The sequence below is a fragment of the Mixophyes fleayi genome, chromosome 12 (genome assembly GCF_038048845.1).
Source record: "Mixophyes fleayi isolate aMixFle1 chromosome 12, aMixFle1.hap1, whole genome shotgun sequence".
In the NCBI taxonomy this organism is placed as follows: domain Eukaryota; kingdom Metazoa; phylum Chordata; class Amphibia; order Anura; family Limnodynastidae; genus Mixophyes; species Mixophyes fleayi.
Window position 1 is genome coordinate 13,478,857 of NC_134413.1, and position 16,238 is coordinate 13,495,094.

Here is a 16,238-nt window from a genome sequence, read left to right on the forward strand (position 1 = left end):
CTTAATGATGCTATTAAGCCCCCCCCCCCCATTCACTGCCATGAATTTTGGCAAATGCGGGAGCTTTGCCTACTCTTCCAGGAGTCCGTGAGGACTCCCCGAAATTCAGGAGCCTCCCGGGAAGTCCGGGAGAGTAGGCAAGTATGTAATAATATGACGGAAATGTGTTTTTGTGGGATGTAGTACCTTCAAACTCAGCCTGTACAGCTACAGTATGTAGAACAAATTCCAGAAAAAGCTATATCAGCAGGCCAGTCATATTTATTTTTCCTAATCTATTTTAAAAACCAAACACGTATACCAAGACTATTCCTATGCAATGCATGAAAACTTTCACGATAATTAAGCCACTAGGTGACACTGTTCTATAGCTGCGTGGATAGCAATATAGCAATATCTCCTACAAATGAGGATCTTTATGCAAAATAAAGTTTGATATTATATTTAAGTAACTTGATAAGTACACATTTTGTATCCTGTAATAATCCACAGAGTACACATATGGAACAATTGTTATCTGTACATGTAAGGGTATTTATAGAACATTAAAAGGATTATTTTTCATGCCGCAAATGTCTCTGTAATACATAACCACTATACCACTGCAGTCACATGTAGCTATTTAAAAAGCTGCATACATTATGACAATCATATGTAAAGCAATACTTGAACTTTGGTTTCCTTGGTGAGCCGTACCAACAAACAGCCTGTATTCTTTCTTCAGATCAGGATGTGAAAGGACAGACAATGTCTTATTGTGTGCATTATACCTTGTGAAAAGAGGACCTGAGCAGACTCTGCCAGCCAGAGATAAAATCTCACAGCCTGAGATTAAATAACTGCAGGATCAAAACCACCAAAATCCTTTAAATAAACAACAAGCATTAGTCACGAGTGCATGTTCATTTGTGTGTGGGCTGTTATCTTTAATATGTGTTATATTACTCTACTAAGTACGTAATACCTGCATGCAGTGGGTGATTAATGGCTTATTAATTTCTAATATACTATAAACATCAAGCAATATGCTAGTGTACAACTACAGTCGCCTACACATACCGAAGGCAGACATTTTGTTGGCAGAAAGAATATTGATAAGGATGCTGCTAATCAATTCACTAGAAGCCAGGGGCATGAGGTGACATGTGCCTCATGCCTCAATGATCATCATCGTGTGCACATTCCTCACAACCTCCGCGAGTCGGGACAAACTTACCGCCTGTGGTACGGCGGAACAGACCCCTCAAATGGGGGCAGTTGGGAGGAAGGTGTCAGTAACTCCTAGTGAATTGATAGGCATTATTCACATGAATATTGGTTCAACCAACAAACAGAAAAAAAAGCTGCCTCAGCTGTGTCTAGGCGACTAATTACTGTTGTTAGCATGTAAATGAATGTTGTCACTTATTACTGTTGTAAACCGATGTTGTAAAACAATAAATAGATCACATTCAACAGAGTGCTGCATAAAAAACAAAATGGAGCCCAGTACCTGAAATGGCTGCTACTCAGTTTATCTGTTGATGAGTTTACTGAGAAAGAATAAAAAGGACAGATAGGTTGATGGAATTTCAATGACCAGAAGGGGTAAGTATATTGCAGCAATACATAGAAACTACTTTTTAAATACAAAGATTGCCAAGAGTAACCACTTTCATAGCCCATAGTATTGTGCATAACCTTGTTTCCTCTTCTTTGTGCCAGCTCCCCCCCCCCACCCCTAATGCCAGTCATTCTATGACAATAAAAGGGGAGGGAGGGTCATAAAAGTAAGAATTCTAGTTGTTTCCAAAAGAAAGATGGCTGCTGCCACGGTATCTTTCACAGACACAGAGATAATAAGTCGTACTTGCCAACTCTCCCAGAATGTCCGGGAGACTCCTGGATTCCAGGTAGGTCTCTCGGACTCCCGGGAGAGTATGGCATCCTCCCAATCTGCCTGCTTCACTAGGAAGTGGGCAGAATTAGAGCCAAAATGCCGCTATGCAGCATTTGGCCCCGCCCCTCCGCTGTAAAATTACATGTTTGTGTCATTACGTCGCAGGGCTTGCACCGTTTGCATAGCCCCATCCCCAAAAACACCCACCTCCCCCAGGCAGCTCCCGGACATCATCTTCAGAAAGTTGGCAAGTATGTAATAAGTCTGTTACGAAATAAATCTTGCAGAGGCAGCTGAGCCATGCTCAGATACCCAGAGCAATAAGGGTTGACTTACTGTATTACTGGGCCGGTTTTAGGGGATCTGCGGATGCATGAACCAGTTAACCGGCACGCGATCCGGAGATGACGAAAACAGAACAAGTTTTGCGGGTGAAGCCGGTTAAATAGGTTTCCCATTGCCACTAAAAATAAAGAAATACAAAAATTATGTGTGTTTTACATTTTCTTAAATGTCAAAAAATATATATTTACTCAGTCATTCACAAGTTGCTCACTGTCTGCTGCCATACATTTATAAAATCTGCCTCGCATTCCTAGCCACTGACTTGGATCAAGAAATATAATGAACTGTAAGCAAATTATAAGCATAACAAGAAATTTCAACTAAAGTATTGTAAACATGACTTTGCTCTCAATAATTAGAGCACAGTGCCCCCCACAGGCCTGGACAATAAAGATAAGTGTTATTTATATTAATAACTAAGACATAATAACACAGGATGGAGGATCAGTATTTTAGTAACTGTGTGTGTGTGTGTGTGTGTGTGTGTGTGTGTGTATGTATATATATATATATATATATATATATATATATATATATATATATATATATATATATATACACACACATACATACATACATACATAAAAGAGTGAGAGTTTAGGAGGAACAGGGGTTTTGGCTCCAGTAAAGGACCTGCTGGTAATTATCCAGGCACTAATCTACTATACCCAGTGCTGAATCAGAAAAACAGGTCCCTGGCTGCAATACGGACAATGTTCGTGGTTAATAAAGTTTGTTTTGTCGCCTGGTGATGACGTCACCACTGTAATGGCAGCCTGCTGGTGAAGCGCAAGTGGCTAAGCAGCAGCCGGGTAAACCTGGAGATCGGGTCACTTTCTCCGTCACTGGACTCTGGATCGGGGGGTTTACGGAATAATCACCGGTAATACATGTATGTACAGGGGACAGACTACATGACAAGGGCGCAGTGTGGTTTATAGGGGTGGTATCCTGTGCACTCAGGCTGTGGTTGAACTGCAAGTCTTAGTATGCCATGCCAGCCACATGTTATGTAGTCTAATGAGGAGCTGGCACTTGTGGCTCAGCAAGAGACACTTATAGCCAACTGTTAGTCAGTTTACTGCCCGTCAGTAAAAGTTTAGGCAATTTTGTACCTGTCCATAAGGAAATAAAAATACAGATCTGTAAAAAAACAACATATACGCACCCTTATTTCCAGCCATTTGGACCCTATTTCCTCTAGATGTTGCTGTTTTTAATGTTTTATGTAATTTAGGATTACATGAATGAGTCAATAACAAATGGTGACCATCAGTAAATGTTTCAAAAATTGTCACTAATATTTTTTTAAGGGTTGGCAACCTTGCTATACAGCCCCATAGTAGGATTAATATATGTGTATGGTTCAGGTTCCTGGTTACTCAGCTGCTACTAGACTATTATTCCCATCATCAGACTGGCAAAGGGAGCAGTTGTCTGACAGCAGTTGGGGAAAGCGGGTTCTTCTGTTGGTGTTGTAGTTGATATCCAATATTATATAGATTCCTAGGTAAAGGTAATGTGTATAAATTGTATATGCTAAGTGATCGCAATATAATTGGTGAATTATGGTGTATTTACTGATCAATGAATTCCAGTGTTGTTACTTAATTTTTCTTCAGGAACCCACTTGTAATAATGTGGCTCCTTTAGTAAATTATTAGTCTTTTAGATGTTCCCTCCAAATTCTGTCATTTATAAAAGCTTGTGGTCACAAGGTTACTATCTTAACAGTAGAGTATAGTCAGTAAATTTTAATATCCAGATTTCCTTTTTGTTTGTTTATAAACTTTGCTTATATAATGGATAAATATATGCCATGTTGACATATTCTGATATTTAATATGTTGAAGCTGTGTATATGTATTCAGTGCATTACACTGTGTCCTCAGATCAGATTTGTGTTACAGCTGTTTGCTATTTCAGAAGCATTATTTTTTTTTAGTGCTTGATTAAATCTAGCTAGCTGTAAATCTTTATAACAATGAAAGAGCTATATAATAGCATAACTTTCCCTCTAGGAGATTCCAGTGAAGAGGAGATGCATAATTATAATCTTCTACGTATTACTGGAGCTGTCAAAGCGATTTTGAACAATACATCCTATAGGCCCAAACAAAGCCTTATTATTTTTATATATACATACTGTACATGAGCCCAACTAAATAATGTATTTTAAAATAAGGGTTATATCAGTAGACACACTTTAAGCGTATGGGCGGATAGTGTGTTGTTTCAAATTCTAATATCTACTAATATTAGAGGTGTGGGCATGTGTTTGTGTGTATGTCTTATATGCAATTATTTATGTGTTTTTATTATTATACAGATCTGAAAAAATGAAGCCACATAAGACTAGAAAGCCAGGGCTACAAAACTCAAAATTACTGAGCAAGGGTATCAAAATAACCGGAAAATGGAAACCGGTCTCGCTGGACCCGAGTCTTTTTGCTGACGAGAAGATGGATGAAATCGTATGTTTTGAGGAACTCACCGATTATAAACTAGTGAAGACTTCTAAGGAGTTTGTAGCAAAAGGACTGAAAAGAAAACACACTGATGACTCAGAACAGGAGGATGCAGATGGCAATATTGTGAAAGGCAAAAAAAATAAAAAGCGTAAGAAAAAGTTGGAGGCCAGAAAAATGAAAGAAGAATCGGAGGATGAGCAGGAGGAAATATTTCTTGGCGACCAAGAAGCTGAGGATCTCCATGAAACCAGAGAGGATGTAAATCATACAAAACCTGTAGAAAAAGAGGCAACCAGCCATCCGAATAAAAGGAGAAAAAGGAAGAGAAAGCCAAAGAATAAACCGGGTGGTTCACAAGACAAAGCTCCAGCCATTCAATCCCCAAAGAAGATAAAGAACTGGGCTGCCCGTTCTGTAGCTGGTACAGCGGGTAAGAACTCCGATGTTAGCCCTTGGAAGGATCTTTGTGTGCCAGAGCCAGTTCTCCAGGCTCTCGGCTATTTGGGGTTTTCTGCTCCAACGCCGATACAAGCTCTAGCGCTGCCTTCTGCAATCCGGGATAAAATGGATATTTTAGGTGCCGCGGAAACTGGTGAGTGTGAACTATTTACAAATCTTTTTTTATTTTGTTACTTAATCTTGGGGTGGAGGGGGAAATCTTGAACATTTTAATTTTGTACAATAAATACCTCACCCCAAAAATAATTTGAGTGATTTTTTTTCTGTTTGGCTTGTAAAGCAGTTACTTTTGTTAAGTCCTTGCAGATATGTGTAGAAGCACACATAACCAAGAGACGTATTACACAAACTATTTTATTCTTCTTGAAGGAGAATTGTGGTTAGTATGTTTCTTTTTATCTAGATGATGTTGGGTACAGCAGCTTCAGTTCACATTCTGTACGGGAGAGGAAATTAAACAGTGTTGCTTTCTGTAAGAAAACAATAAATTATAATAAAAAAAAATAGGTTTTAAGGCAGATCAGAGTCTACAGTTATACAGAAGGTCGGCTCTACCTTCAGTGGAGCTCTGGCCAATTAAAAATACCCCTTTCCTACAGTTACCTGAAGCTGAGAGCTAGCTCTCCCTAAAGCCCTCTGAAGGACTTTATGCTGTTTAAAGCTGTACAATAGATCTCTTATCCAAACAAGCGGACTCTTCAGTGGTCTGTCTCTAGGCTTCAGGTATTTGCTGGACTCAAGTGGGAATTTGTTGTATTGATGTTTTAAAATGTATCGCTTCTCCAGCCTTAAAATGTAAGCATTCTGAAGCACCTGTAGTCACACTCGACAGAGAGTGAAAAATGCGGATTGTCGGTCACCCTATATATATATGTGTGTGTGTATGTATGTATGTATATATATATATATATATATATATATATATATATAATTGCTAAAAACGTACAAAATACTAACGTCTTCCATGTCTGTACCACTCTAGGTTGAAAAGTTATCATTATTTAAAGCCCCTCAAATAAGTTGCTGTTTTTTTGGTTTTTTTTAAGCCCGTCAAATAATAAAGCAGCTTTCATTCATATTAATAAACCTAATCCTATAGGGGTGTGAGGGTTTTTTAATGCAGAATGGTTGATAGGTTTTGCTGAGCATTTAGAGGTAAATATTGAAACCTTGTACATTGGGTATAATTTTCGTGTCATCTGTCACTTTAGGAAGTGGTAAAACTTTGGCCTTTGCCATTCCTATGATCCACTCCATACTGGAATGGAGGAAAGCTCAGGAAAGTGGAGTTGAAGAGGAAGAAGAGGACAAGGGTGAGAAGGAGAAGCTGGAGGAGGAGGAGGAAGCTGATCCGGACATGGAGGAGAACACAAGTCAGAATCACAATGATGAGGAGGCAGAAGCTTCGGATGTGGAAGAGAACACAGATCAGGATCCTGATGATGAGGAGGACGAGGACAGCGCTGATGAGGGTTCTTCCTCTACGGGCTGCGTGAAGGTTGTGGAAGCCGTGGACATTAATTTTAACTCTGCTCCCCCCAGCAACGCTCCTCAGTGGGACAGAAAGAGGCCGCTGCTCGGGCTGGTGGTGACGCCCACCAGAGAGCTGGCCGTACAAGTTAAGCATCACATTGACGCAGTGGCCAAATTTACAGGTGAGTGTCCAGTATTTCTACTCTGTTTATATAGCAGAACTGTATCCTCTCTTCCCCTGCTGCAGGAAAATATAGGGCTGTAACGATGGTGTATACGATGTGACACAATAGTGTTTAACTGTTGTAGCCCTTAGTACCATTTATAGGGTTACAATAATTCCCCCTTCTCCCATAGTCTTTACACTTTGTTATTATAGAATGTACAGTATCCCGCATCATTCTACCGTATTCAGCTACGGCCGTGGTGTGATATAGCAGCGTATATCACATGATCGGGCTTTCATGTCATTAGTCGGAGAGACATCTGTAACAAGACTCTCCAAAGTTCTGCCTGACTGTCTCTACCTCGATCATAGCCAACGACCTGCGCTCCCCCCCCCCCCCCCTTCCCCCCTCCTCCCCTCCTATTTCACATCTTGGGGAGAAAATAAGTCTTTAATGGGCACTGCTCTTTCACATGAGTATATTGTACATGGACCACAGAGAAATGTTTTCACATTAGACAAGGACAGTGATACTTACTATTATCTAAGTGACTGTAGTACGTAAAGAAATCACAGGACTCTTCTGTCTGCAAGTTAGTTCTTAGGGATAAGTACAGAGTAATAAGGAATAAAGGTTTATACTGTATATACCAGGAAGTGATGCTGTTCGTATTCACCCTGTGCTCATTATTCTAGGGATAAAAACAGTTACCGTTGTTGGAGGAATGGCCCCTCAGAAGCAGCATAGAGTGTTAAACCGAAGGCCGGAAATTGTCATAGCGACTCCGGGACGTTTGTGGGAGATGATTAGAGAGAAACACCCGCATCTCTCCAACCTCAGGACACTCAGGTGAGGCAGCTTTCACTGCCGATTAGATCACAAAAGGCTGCACGTCCATGAACGTTTTAATTTCATCCAAATATTTTTAGCGAGATTCTGGTTTACACAGGTCACATTACTGAGAAAGGGGTGTAAAGACCCACAGTCCAACGAAGAATAGGTATAAGAAGCATAGTGATAGAAAATTATCATCATCATCACCATTTATTTATATAGCGCCACTAATTCCGCAGCGCTGTACAGAGAACTCACTCACATCAGTCCCTGCCCCATTGGAGCTTACAGTCTAAATTCCCTAACATACACACACAGACACACAGACTAGGGTCAATTTTGATAGCAGCCAATTAACCTACCAGTATGAGTGTGAGGGAAAACCGGAGCACCCGGAGGAAACCCACACAAACACAGGGAGAACATACAAACTCCACACAGATAAGGCCATGGTCAGGAATTGAACTCATAACCCCAGCGCTGTGAGGCAGAAGTGCTAACCACTCAGCCACCAAGCTGCCCAAACTTTGTGACCCAAATGTCACAAACTACTTCTACATTTATAGACATAGAGGTAACGTTTCTATATGGTGCAGTCAGAAAATTCACGTCCTACTGTGGAATCTGTCCATCTTCTTTTTGGAGTTAAATTGTTCTAATTGAGGGACGTTACTAGTTAGAACATATGTATAAATGTATATCTGTCGCTAACTCTGTATTCATTTTATGGTACTGTCATTTTAAAAGTAGTATAAAAATAAATAACATGTAATCGACAATAATAGCGCTTATAATTTTTAAAGTTAAATGCACCAGTAATCTAAAATATATTTAATTTTTTTAAATGTCCCTGCACCCTCCTCCTTGTGGCATTGCAGGGCTTCAGTGAGAAGCTCAGCTGGGGAAAGCATCTCCTCTCTCAGTCCGCTCCATGTTCTTCTCGTTTAGATGGGAACTTGCGCTCTCCCATAGCCAATAGTTGTTAATGACCGCCCCTCTCCTAGTATAAAGGGATGGCGGGGAGCTATGTACTCTCACGGAGTCCTGTGGCGATATAATAGAGGCTGCGCACTTTACTAGGTGATTGTGGCAGCTATTATATTACGGAGGAAAGATGAGTGATCAGTGAGACTCTCGTGTCAGACTGAGACCAGGAGTGGGCGGAGAGAAGCTCTCCACGGGAGTATGGAACGGGGGATACATTTTGGGAAGGGGGGGGTTTCAGGTTAAAATATAGAAATTTTAGATCTTCTGGACCTTTTTATGGACAAATTATTTAATGAAAATGTAACGAGAATATAAAAGTAAAACAAAAGTATAAACTGTAATATTATCATGGCAACATATTACCCCCTTTATGACCAAAAGAGTTTTTTGTGTTGCGTTTGCTCCACCAGAAACAGATTTATATCCATTTAGTTTTCAGTCTAAGTGAATTTATTATATACTGTATTTTATAGCAGGTTGGAATAAATATGTTAATTGTGCAGGTATTAGGGAAAAGGGCAAAATCTCCTTTTCTGTTCACATATTGTGTTACTAATTTGCCTAGCACAGGGGTATTTGTGGATCTCACCAGTCGCTATCGGTAAAGCAATGGGGACTGTTCCGCCAATATGAAACTCTGGCTTTAATTTGTTTAGTAAAATTAAGTTTGGTGTTCAGTGAGTCACTAAAGTGTGGTTGTTTTGGTCTCGGTGGAACAGGTGTCTGGTTATTGACGAAGCGGACAGGATGGTGGAGAAGGGTCACTATGCCGAGCTGACGCAATTACTGGAAATGCTGAACGACACCTTCTATAACGCCAAAAGACAGACCTTTGTGTTCTCCGCCACCCTGACTCTTATCCACCAGGCCCCCAACCGGCTGCTGCAGAAAAAGACCTTCAAGACGATGGACAAGGAGGGCAAGCTGGGGAGCCTGATGAACAAGCTGGGCCTGAAGGGGAAGCCCAAAGTGATCGATCTGACCAGGAAACAGGCCACGGTGGAGACGCTGACAGAGACCCGGATCCACTGCACCAGTGACGAGAAGGACTTGTACCTCTACTACTTCCTGCTGCAGTACTCTGGGAGGACGATGGTCTTCGCCAACAGCATCGACTGCATCAAGAGGCTGACCTCCCTGCTCACCATCCTGGGTTGTGACCCGCTCCCTCTACACGCCAACATGCACCAAAAACAGAGGTTGAAAAACCTGGAGCGGTTCGCAGAGCGAGAGAGGTAAAGTTGCTGGCGGGAGATCGGATACGCAATATAGAAAATACAAAACATAACGTTCGATAATATTCAGCAAAATTAGAAATTCGAAAAACAGTCCTTTATAAATATTGAGCCTGTGTAGTGCTGAAGGATTACTTACTGTAGGTTTTATTTTATTTTTTCGTTTTGTTGTGAACATTTTTTGTTTGTTTGTTTGTGTTTATTTTTGTATATAGGTTTATTTATCTGGCACTGTGTAATGTACACTTACACTTATGTATATTTACCAAGCAAATGTTTTGTAGTTCTTGTTAGAATTTAGGTGAGTTCAGTTTTTAGGTCCAGAGGGATGGAGGTGCAGAGGTAAGGGGTTAAGGTATGGGGATGGATGGTGCAGAAAGGAGGCAGGTTGTACAGTCGTGGAGAAGACAAATATTTGCAGAAATAAAGGTTAAGAAGGATGTATTTTATATAAAGGGTACGCCTGGGGATGGTAGCTGTCACATCATCATCATCATCATCATCATCATCATCATCATTTATTTATATAGCGCCATTATTTCTGCAGCGCTGTACAGAGAACTCACTCACATCAGTCCCTGCCCCATTGGGGCTTACAGTCTAGATTCCCTAATATACACACACAGACTAGGGTCAGTTTAATAGCAGCCAATTAACCTACTAGTATATTTTTGGAGTGTGGGGGGAAACCGGAGCACCCGGAGGAAACCCACGCAAACACAGGGAGAACATACAAACTCCACACAGATAAGGCCATGGTCGGGAATTGAACTCATGACCCCAGCGCTGTGAGGCAGAAGTGCTGACCACTGAGCCACCGTGCTGCCCATAAGTTATTAAGTAGCTGGGATTTTTTTTTATTTGAAGTTATAGGTTTTTGGATCTACATTTCTATGTATAAACATTAAGTGAAATCTTTACTTTGATTTAATCGCAGCTGCGTTCTCCTCACCACCGACGTAGCAGCTCGAGGTCTGGACATCCCCAACATCCAGCACGTTCTCCATTACCAGGTACAGGCGGTGCGGTGCGCTCCCCGAATGTATAATAGGATCTGTCTTTAGTAGTTTTGAAACATTTAAGTGGGACGTAAACCCAAAAATTCTTAATTTGCTCCTTTTAGCTTCTTTCTTTTTTTTTTTTACTATTAAACTATTAACTTTTTATTTTATTATTTATTTAAAAAAAAATCTTTTCTGTGATGACGTAAGGGGGTGGGACCAGACTGTCTCTATGGTGACCGTTGCCATGGAAGCAGGGGCATTGCAGCTTTATTCAGAGAATAGCTTAGAAGTGACAGAAGCTGATTGGTTGCTGTCACTTCGGATTATTCAGCATTTGCTAATAGTTCTTGACAGTGAATTGGATGTATTCTCTGTAGACCCGTCCTTTACAGCTGCATGTATAAGCTCTACAAGTCTAAACTGTGAATTATCACCGAACTTATATATTACCATAAACCATATGTCTACATATAAACAATATGAGCTAAACATTCCCGGATTATATGTCCTGATTGGGGATTTATGTGTTGAGCCTTAATTTCGCTCTGGTCTGTCCTATATAACACCACCCGCAGAGGGGTTTAAGCAAATAAATTGCATCATTAGAACCCCAAGTGGTAAAATCTACATTTATAACTAGTACGTTTGGAGGGATGTTGAACTGTATCACCCTCTATAATCACATCGCAGTATCTACAATGTAAGCTGCCCGTCCTCTATACACAACAGTCACTTTGATTTTATACTGCCAGAATCCGATTTAGTTACCTGGACACCAATGGACCTATTGTTTCTTAAATGCAATCATGGGAGGTAATTGAAAGAGGATCCCATGTGATCTGCCCTTCTGGGGATTGCCCCGATATTTGAAGATTTGATTTAATCTTATTAAATAAGGGACTCTAATTATAACTAATCCTTGGATTGAAGAAGGTCTTAATCTCACTTTTTTTGGGAGACGAAAGAAGATCTGATTTCTTATAACCTTTGTAATGTCTTAATTTATCATTAAGTCTGCGTTAGCTGTATAAATCATGCGAGGCATCACTGTTGGCCTAATACAATAATTTGCCGGTCAGCCAATTTAATAAGATGCTTTGGATGACAACTTTCATGGCCAAGTAAACCATCCCTATCTGTATTTCATAAACGAATCAGTTGTACCTTAAACTGATATTTTCTTACTTTCACATCCAAAAAGTGAATGACCTCTGCATGAATTGTATAAATAGATTTAATGGATGGCTATAGTGTGTTCACCTGAATCCTCATTATCATCGGACAACACTACAATTGGATCGATATATCGATTTTCTGCTTTTTCTTTTCTTTTCTTTTCTTCCTTCAAAGCTTTATTCACACTAGCCACAGCAAGACTGTTCTAGGGGGTGGAGATACTAGATAACGAACTTCCTATAACAAACAGCGTATTAAAGGGCAATTCATCAGATTCACTTTATTAACCATAAAATTCATGATTGAATTTGTTAAATGGCTTGTGCATCATTCATCCATAGCACTGTAATCACTAGAACGTATTAATCACTTAGTTGTCGTGATAAGTCTTATTTAATAGGTGCATTGAGCACACGTGCTGTAACTAATACAATATTTGCATTCATTGCAGCACACTGACCAAAGCTAATATTTGGGTGTTGGGTCTATATGCGTTTAGGTCCCCAGAACGTCAGAAACCTACGTTCACCGCAGCGGCCGAACGGCGAGAGCTTCTAGCGACGGTCTCACTTTGCTTCTGATCGGACCGGACGACGTCATTAATTACAAGAAAATCTGCAGGACCCTGGAGAAGAACGAGGAACTTCCCATTTTCCCCGTGGAGCCAAAATGCATGACCGGCATTAAGGTATAAACTACACAGCCTGTACCCCCAGGCCTGACAGGGGAACTATCCTGTATCCATGTTGTTCTTCCTTTTACTTTTATGTATTTCTTATCGCATTTGTTGAACATCTGTCACCAGGACCGGGTCAATCTGGCCAGAGCGATCGAGAAGATGGAATATTTCAACAGTAAGGAAAAGCATCAAAACTCCTGGATCCAGCAGGCAGCAGAGGCCCTAGAAATGGACATAGACGATGATGATTTGATAGGTAAAGATCTCTCCTACTGGGTCTCCCTCGTAGAGTCCATCAATGACTTCAATAAGATATCTGAAGTTATTGATGGAAGTGTTGCCCATAGCAACCAATCAGATTCTACTTATGTATCCAGGACCTTCTAGAAAATAACTAGAATGTGGTTGCTATGGGTAACACATCCACTTTCCCACTTAGGTTTGAGAACTCTACCTGTTGGTCTTTAGATAAGGGGAGTGAAACATGAATAAAACTTGGTGTGTGTACAAGTGAGTTATATGTCCATCCTCTACACACAATACAATAACATTATCCTAATTAATTTTTAGGGGGGAAGCAAAGTGAGCGAGAGAAGAGTCTGAAGCAGAAGGAGTTGAAGTTGATGAAGAAACAGTTGAAGCGAATCTTGTCCCAGCCGATATTCAAGAACATCATGAAAACAAAATACCCCACGCAGAGCGGCCGGCTGTCTCTCCCCAGCCTCCCCGTCAGCAAGTCCGAGACTGCCCTCCGCACCCTCTCCAATCAGACGGCCAAGAAGAAGAAACACTGATTCAGAGTATTTTATTGTGATGTATATTTCAAATACAAAGACCCTGCTTGTTTTATGAACTGTGGCTGAGAGTACTCCTACTTCTATATTTATAACCAGACTTACTATAGGGGGTGCAATCTGCTCCTGACAGGCAGAGGGCGCTGTTGCTGGCAGATTCTTAATCCATATAGATTAAGAAAATCCACAAAACATGAGTTGGAGGTATCTAAGAATCATTTTAAGGCCATGTTTACAATTTTAGAATAGCTACAATATGTTAATGCAGCGCTGTACAATTAAAGAATATTTACATTGCTCCCTTTACCAGCAGACCATGCAGTTTAATCTTGCAGGCACCCAAAACGCACTACCAGCAGTTTTAATAGATGTTAATTATCCTACTGATATGTATTTGGACCATTGGAGGAAACTCATTCAAATGTATAGCACACTGGTCAGATTCAATCCCATAGCCGTGGCATGAGACTCTAAAGCGAACCATTGTGCCACCATGCCAAGGTAGTGTAACGTACAAGGAAGGCTAAGGAGGAATAGTCCTCCTTAGCCCTGTGAGAGAAGACCATTGTGCAGGGTGTTAGATTAGTCTAGTGTGACCCTTTCCCATCTTTAGAGGACTAATTTGTTTGTACGCGCTCTCCTGCTTGTTTCACTAAATAGCTTTCTTCTGTGATTATGTTTACATAGCTCCATATGTGCTATGTAGACATAATCACAGAAGAGCGCCGGTGTCTGCTTACTGACCCTTTGATATGATACAGAGCTGCTCTATGGATTCAGCTTTATCCATTGCTGAGACCAGTGTCCTATATCCAAGGGCAACTCTGACTGCTGGTACAAACACCACTGAAAAGTATAGAAAGAAACCAGAAAATGAGCTTAGTAAAATGTATAAGCCACTACCTTAAAGTAAGCTAAATGTACATACACTTTACGTTCTAGAGTACACACAGCTTAGAGAGAGCACAGCGTACAGGAGCCATTCAGTCAAAATTTGCAATACTACATGTGCCACACTCTGCTCTATCAAGGCAAAGCTTAAACCAGTCAATGAAACGCACATGGTCATGTGTTCCACTTGTGTAATAATGTAAACAGTACCAATTCTAATGGAATGTGTGTGACAACATGAATCTGTTAGTGCTGATAGGAGGGCAAAACAAAAAGGTATAAAAGTGTCTGAATGATTAAGTGATGCCCATAACTTTACACTTACTGGACAAGGGATCTGAATCATTATATACAGCCCTCAAAAGCAAAAGTGGCAAAACTCACTCCTCAAGGACTACAAACACGTCATGTTTTCAGGATTTCTGTCTGTAGAAACAGGTGGGGTAATTACTAACTCAGCTGTGCATGATTAAAGAAGTCCTGAATGCATGAACTGTCAGCTCTTGATGTCTGAGTTTAGACACCTTTGCTTTAAAGAGTAGTTTAGCCACTAACTGATTGGTACAAGGCAGAACCATTAAAACAGGCCTGTCCAACCTGCAGCTCTCCAGGTGTTGTGAAACTACAAGCCCCAGCATGCTTTGCTGGTAGACAACTAGTCGATAGCTGGAAGGGCATGCTGGGACTTGTAGTTTCACAACACCTGGAGGGCTGCAGGTTGGACAGGCCTGCATTAAAACCTGTAGATCAGTGTTGGCTAACCTGTGAAACTCCAGGTGTTGTGAAACTACAAGTCCCAGCTTGCTTTGCCAATATATAGCAGCTTATTGCTGGAATGGTATACTGGGACTTGTAGTTTCACAACAGCTAGAGTGCCACAGGTTAGCCAACATTGCTGTAGATATTCTTTTGCTCCTTAATGAATACAAATAACAATTTTTTGTTGGTTTGTTTGTTTTTTTTTAAATAATTAGGAACATATGCCATTTGCATTCTATATTTGTAAGTTTTTTTTCCATTCATACACTTCCTATATCTATCTTTTTCCACATTGTGTAATAAAGATTACTGTTTATTATACTTTAACATGCACTTCCATATAGAGAACCACTTGTCCTTCTTAATGTGTATGTCTGGAGGTCGGCTTATCAGGAACAGGTCCATTCATATATAACCTCTACGGCAGCGATTCTCAAATCTGGGCCTTCGGTACTGCTCACCGTACATGTTTTCCATAGCGCGTAACTCGATCACATGCATATTAAATCAGAGACATTTTACATTCACAAGCAGCACTTTTACTGGTGATGTTGCACTTAGACCTGAAAAACATGCACTGTTAACGGTGTACAGGATTTGGAAAATACTGCTCCAAAGCAAAGCCTCCTTCATCTAATGGATGCAGAAACGGTAATGCACAGCGCCCCCTTGTGGTCATTTGTGCAGCCACTTCCTGTATCCTGCTCTTTTAATAGCTTATTAGCCAACATGTGCATATACCACATTCCGTTTTAAGCAATTTGATAGTCACTTGTACTGCTGGAAACGTGTGATTAATGTACAACGCAAGCACTATTGGCGAGGTTCCAGTAGCACAGCTATAGACCGTGCATGTTAGCATAATGGTAATTTGTACACAGGCTGAAAACAGACCTTGTAGACAGCAATGAAAGTGTCAGAAGTAGACGGTCTTTTGTAAATCAAGAGATGGACCATTAAAATATCAAAACCCTGCTTATAAGACCGTATACACACATTCATGGTAAACTAATTGTTCTCTGAAGTACACAGAACACTGGAAGATATGTCTGCAAAAGCAGCACTGAGCAGTTGTCTTACAATTC

General features: G+C 40.6%; 1 protein-coding gene and 1 long non-coding RNA gene across 4 annotated transcripts; one reads left to right on the plus strand and one right to left on the minus strand.

Annotated features, from left to right (window-relative positions):
• Positions 1 to 243: 243 nt before the first annotated feature.
• LOC142109061 (uncharacterized) lies at positions 244 to 2,943 on the minus strand. 2 transcript variants are annotated; one of them, XR_012680266.1, is made up of 4 exons: positions 2,893 to 2,943; positions 2,216 to 2,342; positions 1,493 to 1,532; positions 244 to 864 (listed from the first exon to the last, which is right to left on the minus strand). It is a non-coding gene; the product is annotated as an uncharacterized LOC142109061 (long non-coding RNA). The 2 variants fall into 2 exon arrangements; XR_012680267.1 differs by having other exon boundaries at positions 2,858 to 2,898.
• A 16-nt stretch (positions 2,944 to 2,959) lies between these two features.
• Positions 2,960 to 13,562, plus strand: DDX24 (DEAD-box helicase 24). Of its 2 annotated transcripts, none has more exons than XM_075193081.1 (9): positions 2,960 to 3,107; positions 4,554 to 5,287; positions 6,366 to 6,809; positions 7,490 to 7,643; positions 9,335 to 9,850; positions 10,788 to 10,863; positions 12,530 to 12,718; positions 12,836 to 12,965; positions 13,280 to 13,562. In XM_075193081.1, the coding sequence occupies exons 2-9, from the start codon at positions 4,564 to 4,566 to the stop codon at positions 13,501 to 13,503; spliced, it is 2,457 nt and encodes an 818-aa protein (XP_075049182.1). In that variant the 5' UTR covers positions 2,960 to 3,107; positions 4,554 to 4,563; the 3' UTR covers positions 13,504 to 13,562. The 2 variants fall into 2 exon arrangements, with proteins under 2 accessions (XP_075049182.1, XP_075049181.1); XM_075193080.1 differs by having other exon boundaries at positions 2,961 to 3,116.
• Positions 13,563 to 16,238: the final 2,676 nt, after the last annotated feature.

What these genes read in the sequence shown, in the direction of transcription:
- DDX24 (XM_075193081.1), top strand. Translation starts at nt 4,564, where the DNA reads ATGAAGCCACATAAGACTAGAAAGCCAGGGCTACAAAACTCAAAATTA. An exon ending in TCCAACCTCAGGACACTCAG is followed by an intron (nt 7,644 to 9,334) that starts GTGAGGCAGCTT and finishes TCGGTGGAACAG; the next exon opens with GTGTCTGGTTATTGACGAAG. An exon ending in AGACGATGATGATTTGATAG is followed by an intron (nt 12,966 to 13,279) that starts GTAAAGATCTCT and finishes ATTAATTTTTAG; the next exon opens with GGGGGAAGCAAAGTGAGCGA.